At 46.8% G+C, this 10,749-nt stretch overlaps 1 protein-coding gene across 1 annotated transcript in view; it reads left to right on the forward strand.

Moving 5' to 3' along the window:
* LOC106816687 (FGFR1 oncogene partner-like) overlaps positions 1 to 10,749 on the forward strand; it is a gene marked incomplete at its 5' end in the record, with an annotated part of 23,295 nt that overhangs the window by 899 nt on the left and 11,647 nt on the right. The window contains 2 exons of the mRNA XM_014821308.1: positions 2,510 to 2,687; positions 3,144 to 3,384. Of these exons, the coding sequence (XP_014676794.1) occupies positions 2,510 to 2,687; positions 3,144 to 3,384 (419 nt within the window). The remainder of the gene's footprint in view (positions 1 to 2,509; positions 2,688 to 3,143; positions 3,385 to 10,749) is intronic.

Raw genomic sequence — 10,749 nt, forward strand, 5'->3', positions numbered from 1 at the left:
AATCCCTCCTTTCGGTCCGCTTCTCTATCGTATAGCGACTGACTCGTCTGAAGCAGGCCGCATTTATTAGTTAAGACGGACAATGAAAAAGAAAGGCAAAGAGAGTGAGATGAAGCGGGAAAGGGGGGAGGGGGAGAGAGAGGAGAGATGAGGAAGAGAAAAAACAAAAAAAGAGGGGTGAGAGAGAGAGGGGAAGGGGAGAGAGAACATGAAGAGAGAGAGAGAAGAGAGAATGACAGGGAGAAGAGGTGGGGAGAGGGAGGGAAAGAGACAAAGAGAGGAAAGAATAACGGAGAGAGAGAAGAGAGAAGAGCCAGAAAGAGTAGAGCTGGAAATGAGAGAAGAGAGAAGAGATAAAGACAGGAAGAGAGGGGGGAGAGGGAGGAAGAGCAAGAGAGGAGAGAAAACGAGAGAAGAGAGAGCCAGAAAGGAGGAGAGAGAGAGAGAGAGAGAGAGAGAGAGAGAAAGAAAGAGAGTGTGAGATGGAGGGAGAAAGGAGGGAGCGGGAGAGAGAGGGAGAGAGAGGGAGAAAAAGAGGGGGAGAGAAGCGGGGAAGGCGGAGAGAGAAGAAAATGAGAGAAGAGAGAGAGAAGAGAGAAAGACAGGGAGGAGGGGACAGGAGGAAAAAGAAGACAAAGAGGGGAGAGAAAACGAGAGAGAGAGAGAGAGCCAGAAAAAGAGAGAGAGAGAGAGAGAGAGAGAGAGAGAGAAAGAGAGGAGAGAGAGAGATGAGAGAGAGAGAGATAAAGGCAGGTGAGATGAACAGAGAGAAAAGAGGCGAACATTCAAGATAAGAAGACAGAAAAGAAAATAGGGAGGCGCTGAAGATACATGTATGTGCCAAGTTAAATCAGGGAAGAACGAAATTACATTCCGCACAGAAAAAACTTAGCAAGGTTCAAATAATTGTAGCACATTAAAGCCAGTATTTGCTTTCGAATACTTTCTATGTTTTTTTGTGTAATGTTGCGTGAGAAAATGAAATATTTTAATGATAAGTTACATAGAAACTAGTACTGTACCTTTTCTGCCACTTTCGGTGGGGCACTAACTACCTCTGTCATGATCAACTGACAATAACCTTAAAAATTACGTAGAAAACGTGTCCAACTAGAAAACGATTTCATGCGAACAAATGTCACTAAATATTGGATTATACCAATCGTCAAGAACGTCATCCTGATTGCAGCCGTAAAAAAAAATAATTAGAGTGACATTTAATAATTGTAAGCTGTGAGGGGGAACAGCCCGACAGTCCGTTGTTAAAACTTGTCAATGAGGAATTCCGCTGCCTCTTTCCCTAAGGAATTCTACTAAGATAAAAGGTATGGCAATGGCAACATTATTTCATGGGCTGAGAATATAGCAGACATCTACGGCGCACCTTATTAGAGCCTAATTTATACACAACGATTTTACCTACTTCTGCCAATCTACTACAAACTACTACTACAAGTAAATGTGTTGCAGTACTCAATTGAGCATTTCAACTCTCACGCAACGCCTTAACACCACACACACGCACACACCTAGAATCTATGTTTCTCCTCTCTTATCTCGTTACAAACGCACACACTCTCTGTACACCCACTCACACGCACGCATCACAGCACACATAACACACAACGCACACGCCACACTGCACACGCAACCACGCAACACGCACACGCACACGCACACGCACACGCTACACGCACACGCACACAGCAGCACGCACACGCACACGCCACACGCACACGGGTATGGTCACACCGGCACACGCACACCACACGCACACGCACCACGCACCGACGCACATACTCACACGCACCACGCACACGCACAACGCACACACACACACACACACACGACACACACATTCTCTCTCTCTCTCATTTCCACTCTCTCTTTCTGGCTCTCTCTCTCTCTCTCTCGTTTTCTCTTCCTCTCTTTGTCTCTTTCCCTCCCTCTCCCCCTCTCTCCCTGTCTCTATCTCTTCTCTCTCTCTCTCATTTCCACTCTCTCTTTCTGGCTCTCTCTCTCTCTCTCTCGTTTTCTCTCCCTCTCTTTGTCTCTTTCCCTCCCTCTCCCCCTCTCTTCCTGTCTTTATCTCTTCTCTCTCTCTCTCATTTCCACTCTCTCTTTCTGGCTCTCTCTCTCTCTCTCTAGTTTTCTCTTCCTCTCTTTGTCTCTTTCCCTCCCTCTCCCCCTCTCTTCCTGTCTTTATCTCTTCTCTCTCTCTCTCATTTCCACTCTCTCTTTCTGGCTCTCTCTCTCTCTCTCTCGTTTTCTCTTCCTCTCTTTGTCTCTTTCCCTCCCTCTCCCCCTCTCTCCCTGTCATTCTCTCTTCTCTCTCTCTCTCTCATTTTCTCTCTCCCCTCCCCCTCTCTCTCTCCCCCTCTTTTTCTCTGTCTTTTTCTCTTCCTCTCTCTCCCTCTCTCTCCCCCTCCCCCCTTTCTCCCTTCATCTCACTCTCTTTCTGCTTTCTTTTTCATTTGTCCGTTTAACTAATAAATGCCGGCTGCTTCAGACGAGTCAGTCGCTATCGATAGAGAAGGACCCGAAAGGAGGGGGTAGCGCCTCTGAATCCAACAGCATCTCGGATGAGATGAGCGGGAGGAGCAGCCACAGCGGGAAGAGCCACAGCAAGGGGGAGAATAGCGCGAGCAAGAGCGAAGGCAGTCGGCGAAGCAAGCACGGCGACGACGGTGAGCGATCGTGGCGCGCCATCTGGCGGCAATTCACGTTTCCGATTCCAATTTGGGTTTTGGGTTTCTGGTTCCGATTCAGGTTTTGGGTTCCGATTCGAATTCGGTTTTCAATTCCGATTTGGATTTTCGGTTTCGATTCTCCGATTCAGGTTTCGGGTTCCGATTCCAAACGGGGTTGGAATAGACCCGTCACTGTCGAGATCGGTTTCGAAATTGCAGTAAAGATAGTGAGACGTAAAATGCCAACAGTATTATAATACAATATATAGTGAGATTATTCGACCGGTGATAATCGTCAAAGCAATAATAATACGAGTAATAATAATAATAATAGTAAAGATAACAAAATAAATGTGAAATAAGACGAAATATGATAGTAACCTGTCGAAGCAACTCGATCTCGGCTGACCTCTCTTCCGCGGCCCAAGTTAACCTCGGATGACCTCTCTGCAGTGCGCAGCGACAAGAGCGCCAGTCAGCGGAGTCGGCGCTCGGCGAGAGAGAGATCGTCGCAGCCGCACGGGAGCGACAGAGCTACGGAGAGTGGAGGGGAGCGGAGGGAGGAGGAGGAGGCGGGGAGCGGTGCGGAGAGGAAGGCGTTCGATCACGCGCTCAGCTCGAGTATGGACGGCTCGCGAGACCCGTTCTTCGACGAACCGTCGTCGCCGGTCAAGGCAAAGCCGCCGGCAGGCAGGTGAGAGAGATGTAGGCTTACGTAGGTGTACTTGCTCATTGTTCTCCTGGTTCTTCTTCGCATTCTTTGTCTTTTTATTCATTGGCGTCATCATCTTATTTGCCTTCTTCTTCTTTGCTGTTGATGTTGTTGTTGTTGTTGTTGTTGTTGTTGTTGTTGTTGTTGTTGTTGTTATTATTTTTCTTCTTCTTTTTCTTCTCCTGCTCCTCTACCAAGTTGAGTCGCCGCAAAACTACTGGCAGGCAGGTGAGAGACACGATTGTTCTGCTGCTGCTTCTTCTTCTTTGCATTCTTTTTCTTTTTCTTCTTAATTGTCTTCTCGTCTTTCTTCTTTTTTCTACTGTTTCTTCTTCTTTTCTTCGGGTTTGTATCCTTCTTCGTCTTTTTTTACTTCTTCCTCCTTCTTCCTCCCCTCCTCTTCTTCTTCTTTGTCTTTGCATTCATTCACTTTTTAGCTCATCTGACATACTCAGATGCAGCTTATAGAATCGCATGATCGTCCGTCCGTCTGTTCGTCCGTTCGTCCGTGTGTGCGTGCGTCAACAGTTGGGCACAAATCTTAACCGCTCGACGTACGGTCACGATATTCGGGATTTGGGGGGGGGGTCGTGGAAAGGACTTGGGATGATCAATTTGGGGGTCAAAGGTCAAAGGTCAAGAGGTGTAAAAGATAGGGGAACATTCCTTTCTTAACTTAAGGTATAGGGCAATTCTGCATTTCCTCGGCACAAATCTAAACGGCTCGACCTAGGCTCGTGATAGTCGGTGTATAGCATCATGGTAGGAAAAGCCATTACTGTGCCGAAATTGGAGGTCACAGGTCAAAGGTCAATGGGCAGATTTTAGACATGGTCTGACGGAGCGATTGAAAAACTATTTTGTTTCAGCGGTGACCTACCATTTTTATGGCTTTATTGAAAGGACCATGAAATGTACTTTCCGCTGACATGCGTCTGATAGAGAGTGAGTGTCTGATAACCTTTTGACCCTCAAGAGGAGGGTTAAACATGGATTTGTTTACTGTTAGAAAGAATTTGACTGCCTGGTTTGCTAGTAGAATCTATACATCCATGTATGAGGCTACAATGTCACATGGTCCACATGTGAAATTTCAAAACTAAATTGGTTAAAATGAAGGTGTAATGCTTCCTTAAAGTCGTGATAATTTTCTATGGTCATCTGTACTGTCAGTTATGTTAACATTGTAACGTATCCACTGCAGTGGCTGCTGCCAGTTGCAATGTTTGGTAGCAGTTTTTGCCTAGCGTTTAATTGCTTTACAGGTTGGCAAGCCCCTATTCGCAATTTGCAGCCTGTAAGCTTGTGTAGGTAAATGGATGAGTCTTACCTAATTCTGTCTGCAAATAGTTGTTGGCTACTACGTATGATGGGAGCTTCACATCTTTAAATCTGAAGAACACTTAAACGTACGCCCATCTCGTGCAACTTTCATAACGATCCAAGAACATTCCTTTTGAGAAGGTTCCTGAATCATCCTCTGTGCAATTCCACTGTTTCGGCATGTATTGAACACATTCTGGGACTAAACAGGTTTAACTAAGGTAATCCCACCACTCCACAACAGAGTCACCGCAGTAAGACGTTAGATGACGCTGTCGCTCTTGCGGCACTTGTTAAGTATAAACATTTATTAAGTTATATAAAAACGTTACCCGCGCCGTTGCTAGCTCCCACGAAACGTCTTGCTAGGGTTAGAAGACGATCAGACAGATCAGTCTATAGAACAATCAGACATCTGTAATAGAAATCAGTCGTACAAAGCCTCGTCCCGGCAGCGCTAGACCACCGGCCCTCGAGAAAGAGAGAAAATTGTATGTAATGTATGTATATGTATGAGAGAGAGAGCGAGGGGAAGAGAGTGAGAGAGGAGAGTGCGAGAGAGGGAAAGAGAAGAGAGAGAGAGAGAGAGAAGAGTAAGAGAGAGAGAGAGAGAGAGAGAGAGAGAGAAGAGAGAGAGAGTGTGTGTGATTAGAGAGAAGAAGAGAGAGAGGCAAGAGAGAGAGTGATAGAGAGAGCGAGAGAGAGAGAGAGAGAGAGAGAAGGAAAGAGAGAGAGAGCGTGCGAAAAAGAGTGAGAGAGAAAGAGAGAGAGAGAGAGAGAGGAGACGAGAGAAGAGGGAGAGAGAAAGAGAGAGAAGAAGACAGAAGACAAAGAAAGAGAGAGAGCACCGACGTGAACGAGAAGAGTGAGTGTGAGCGAGCGAGAGAGAGAGAGGGAGGGAGAGAAGCGGAAGGGAAGAGAGAGCAAGAGAGAAGAGAGAGAGAGAGAGCAGAGAGAGAGAGAGAAGAGAGAGAGAGAGAGAGAGTGTTGATTGAGACGAGAGAAGAGGGAGATGAGAGAGCTGCGAAAGGGAAGAAAGAGCAAGAGCGAAGAGCGAAAGAGAAAGAATGAGAGACAGGGTTCGGGAACCCACACCACTGCCGCCCGCGACGAACGAGGGAGAGCGAACACGAGCGGCGATGGGAGGGTGGCTGCTTGATTCGTGCTGGCCCCCGGATTAGCATCAGAACACCCTGCGTCAGGTGATGCACTGTCGCTTCCTCTGGCGGCACATTGTTATTTTCGTAGTCATCTTCGTCTCTTAACTGCCGGTTCTTCGTTCTTTCTGTGTTGTTTTTTAGTTGCTTAGTTTGTTATTGTTATGTTTTTGTTTTTTTTCTTTCTCCGATCTCCCCCTCGTCCTGCCTACTCTCCTTTCCTCCACTTCTCTCTTCCATCTTCCTCCCAGATACAGGTACAATTTGCTCTCAAGTTTAAATAATTTAATTATTATATGAAACGTCATGTAATAAGCACACACACACACAGACACACACAACAGCACATGCACACCAGCAGACGCACACACAGATCACAACACAGACACACACAACACACACACACGCAACACACACAGCAGCACTATATTTTAATAGCTGCATCTGACGTAGTCAGATGGCAAGCTTGTAGAATCGGCTATGAATCGTCCGTCCCGTCGCTGTTCGTCGCCTTCGTCCGTGTGTGCGTGCGTCAACCAGTTGGGCACAAATCTAACACGTAGCGCTCGACGTAACGGGTGCACGAATATTCGGGATTTGGGGGGGGCGGGGTCGTGGAATAGGACTTGGATGAACCAAATTTGGGGGTCAAGGGTCAAGAGGTCAAGAGGTGTAAAGATAGGCGGAACATTCCTTTCTTAACTTAAGGTATATGGGAGGAAATGCAGAAGTTTGCGGGCACAGGACCGGCACCAAGACGTTCACACGGGCGGCCCCAAATCCTAAAATACGCTCCGACCTAGGCTCGGTGATAGTCGGTGTAATAGCATCATGGGTTAAGAAAAGCCATCACTGTGCCGGAAAATTGGAGGTCACAAGGGGTCAAAGGTCAGTGGCCAGCAGGGCAGATTTTTAGACATTTTCTGAGGACATGGTCTGAGACGGAGACGATTGAAAAACTTTTTATGGTTTCAGCGGTTGACACTAGCATTTTTATGGTTTTATTGAAAGGATCCGATGAATGTCCCTTCTCTGACGTATGCCGAAGGAGTAAGCCTGTCGAGATAACCTTTGACGCCTCCGGCAAAGAGGGTGCAGGAGTTTAACTTTGGGATTTTTGTTACTGCTTTAGCACCAAAATTTGACTGCGCGGGTTGCTAGTAAGGACTATTCAACCATGCTGGATGAATGAGGCTACAGGGCAAAATGTCCACAGTGAACATTGCAAAAGCTTAAATTTGCTTAGAACGGTGTAGTTCCTTAAGATCGTATTAATTTTCCGATGTCATTCTGTACTGTCAAGTAATGGTTAGCATGTACGTATGCCATGACTGCCAAACCCGTGGCTGCCTGCCCAGTGAACTGTGTTGGGCAGTTTTTTGCCTGCGTTTTAATTGCTTACAAGGTGGCAGGCTCTCTATGGCAATTTGCAGCCTGATGTAGCTTGTGTAGGTAAAGTGGATGAGTGCTTAACTATTCTGTCCTTGCAAATAGTTGTTGGCTAGCTACGTATAATGGGAGCCAGCGTTCCATCTTTAATCTGAAGACACATAAACGTACGCGCCATCTCGTGGCAACTTTCAATTAACGATCCCCGGAACGAAGCATTCTTTTGAGAAAGGTTCCTGATATCTATCCTGTGCATTCCACTGTTATCGGCATGTATGTGAACACATTTGGACTAAACAGGGTTTAACTAGAAATGCCCACCACTGCAAGACCATACCCACAAGAGTCACACGCAGTAGACGTTAGAATGGAGGCGCTGGTCGCTCTGCGGCAGCTGTATAGTATAAACATTTATGTTAAAGGTTATATAAAAAGAAACGTTACCGCCTTGGCTCAGCTTCCACGAGAAGCGGTCTTGCTAAGGGTTAGAAGACCATACAGACAATCAGTCCCTGATAAGATCAATCAAGACATGCTGTATAGACAATCAAGTCGTTCAGTACAGCCTCGTCCGGCGAGCGCTACCGCCCAGAGAACAGAGAGAAATTGAGAAGAGAGAGAGAGAGAGATGAGCGAGGGGCAGAGAGTGAGGAGAAGAGAGAGTGCGAGAGAGAGGAAGAGAGAGAGAGAGAGAGAGATGAGAGATGAGAGAGAGAGAGAGAGAGAGGGAGTGTGTGTGTGAGAGAGAGAGCAGAGAGAGACGAGAGAGAGAGTGATAGACGAGAAGCTCCGACGAGAGAGAGAGAGAGAGAGGAGAGCAGAAAGAGAAGAGAGTGCAGCGTGCGAAGAGTGCAGAGGAGAAAGACGAGAGAGACGAGAGAAAGGAGAGAGAGAGAGAGAGGGAGAGAGAAGAAGGAAGAAGAAGACAAGACAAAGACAAGAGAGCAGACAACGAGAGAGAGTGAGTGTGATGCGAGCAGAAGAGAGAAGGGAGGGCAGAGAGCTGTGAAAGGGGAAGAGAGCAAGAGAGAGAGAAAGGAGAGACGAGAGAGAGAAGCGGCGCGAGGACGGAGAGAGAGAGAGATCCGAGAGACGAGAGAGGAGAGTGTAGTGCTTCGAGCGAGAGAGAGAGGAGGAAGAGAGAGCGCCGAAGGGCAAGAAAGAGGCAAGAGCAGAGAGAGCGAAAGAGAAAGAATGAGAGACCAACGAGAGGAGAGCGAAAAACCGAGCCGATGGGAGGTTGCTCTTGATTCGTTCTGGCCCGAGTTTTAGCATCAGAACACCTGCCGTCAGGTGCAGCGGCTGTCGCCTCTGCGGCAACTTTGTTTATTCGTAGTCATCTTCGTCTTCTTATATGCCTTCTTCGCTTCTTTCTGTGTTGTTTTTTTTGTTGTGTTATTGTTATTCGTTTTTGTTTTTTTTCACTTTCACATCTCCTCGTCTCCTACTCTCTTATCCTCCACATTCTCTTCATCTTCCTCAGGATACAGGTACCAATTGTGCTTCTTCAACGTTCTAAATATTAATTATATATGAAACGTACATGATAATAAGCACACACACACACAGACACACGACGATCACATGCACACACGCACACACCACGACACAGGCCGGACACACCACACACACACACACAGGACACACACAGCACCAACGTGCACACACACACACACCATTATATATTTAATTAGCAGTCTGACGTAGTAAGATGCAGCTTTAGAATCGCATTGATCGCCTGCGTGCTTGCGCTGCCTGCGTGCGTCTCCGTCAAACAAGTTGGGCACAAATTCTTAACCGCTGCGACGTACCGCCCACGATATTCGGGGGGGGGGGGGTAATCGAAGAACGAGTTGGGAATGTCGAAGCTGGGGCGGTCAAAGGTCAAAGGTCAAGAGGTGTAAAAAGAAGGGGAACACCGCACTGAAGGCTATTTTTCAGCCAAAAAGTGTGTTTACTGACAAATGCCTATTTCTTATGGAAAAATTCAATAATTCTTACTGATGATCACCAGAATGCGGGTTGGCACGCATCGTGTCATAGCATCATGGCTAGGAAAAGCCATCATGCTGTGCGAGAAAATTGGACGAGTCACAGTCAAAGGGCAATGGCCACAGGCGAGTCTGACGGTTAGGCGATTGCAACAACTTTTTTGTTTCAAGCGTGACCTACCCATTTCGTTATGGCTTGATTGAAAGGACCATGAAATGTGGCTTTCCACTGACGTGCCGAAGAGTAGGAGGTGCTGATAACCTGTTTTTGACCCTCAAGAGGAGGGTTAAACATGGATTTGATGCACTGGTAACCAAGGACTGAACTGTGTTTGATGGTACTTGTGTGATCGTGGAATGACTTTAAATTTCACAGTGAAATTGCTACCTCCCAAAGTCTAACCTTGAACAACGTTTACGCGCCTTAAATCATATTATGAACATCATTCTCTATATGCAGATCGTACGTTGGGAACTACAATGTCAAATACAGCACTTACGCAAATATCGGTTTTTTGATTAAAAGGCCACCGCGCACAACGCAGCCGATTTTTATCAACGAGAAGCCCGATGAAGCGAATTGAAGCCCGGAAAACGATGTAGGTTGTGCGCGTCATTTGTAACGATTTTATTTTACTGCGGGTTTGCCATCGTTCCAAATCAAACATGTTGTTTGATACCGATTGAACTTTGGACGCGATTTATGTGGTGTGCGGGTACCTTGGAAAGATTGGAAGCGTGTGCGAGTGCTGTGTAAGATTATCCACACTCAATCTCGCAATTGTGTCGCTTTGATTGTGTTCGCGCATTGGACGCATTGTAATTTTTTCTCAGCTCGCCTATATTCAGGCCCCGCCACAGCCTACATCGCTTCAATCGCTTCAATCGCTTCATCGTCTTGTAAAAATCGCGTGCGTGGCGGTGGCGTGTTAAGGCCCAACTATAAATTAGTACTACCTTGCAGCGTGGGTGGCGTGATTAGGCCAGGCTGGGAAGATCACCTAATGGCGCTAAACTAGACTAGTACTCGCTCCCACCTTCGATGTCACCCGCCCCACCGAGTAATCTAAGCCGAGAAGTGGACTGGTACCAGTCTATGTAATACGAGCAGATATGCACGCCATCTATCGGAAACAGAGTGAAGCAAAGACATGTCCAAGGTCAGGATAGGTCAAATGTGATTATGCGCTCAAATGTGCAGAACAGAATTTACTTTTTCTTTACTTACAGTTTAATCAATCTTGAGATAAGTAATTGCAGAATTGATGTCAAACCTACCAATGAAAAAATGCCAGTTTGTACTGTCCTTCTGCAGGCTCTCTGCGTTCAAGTTACAGTAGGTGCAATTCCGGCGACTATGGTCGGAGGATGCTGGGTATTGCAGAGCTCGATGGTGACTGTCTCAAATGTGACTCTTGATCCCCCACGCCATGAAGAAAATCTGGTCACGTTATAAACGTGCGTCACCACTTACACCTCTGCCCCCA

This window comes from Priapulus caudatus, unplaced genomic scaffold (genome assembly GCF_000485595.1).
Source record: "Priapulus caudatus unplaced genomic scaffold, Priapulus_caudatus-5.0.1 Scaffold1454, whole genome shotgun sequence".
Taxonomy (NCBI): Eukaryota; Metazoa; Priapulida; class Priapulimorpha; order Priapulimorphida; family Priapulidae; genus Priapulus; species Priapulus caudatus.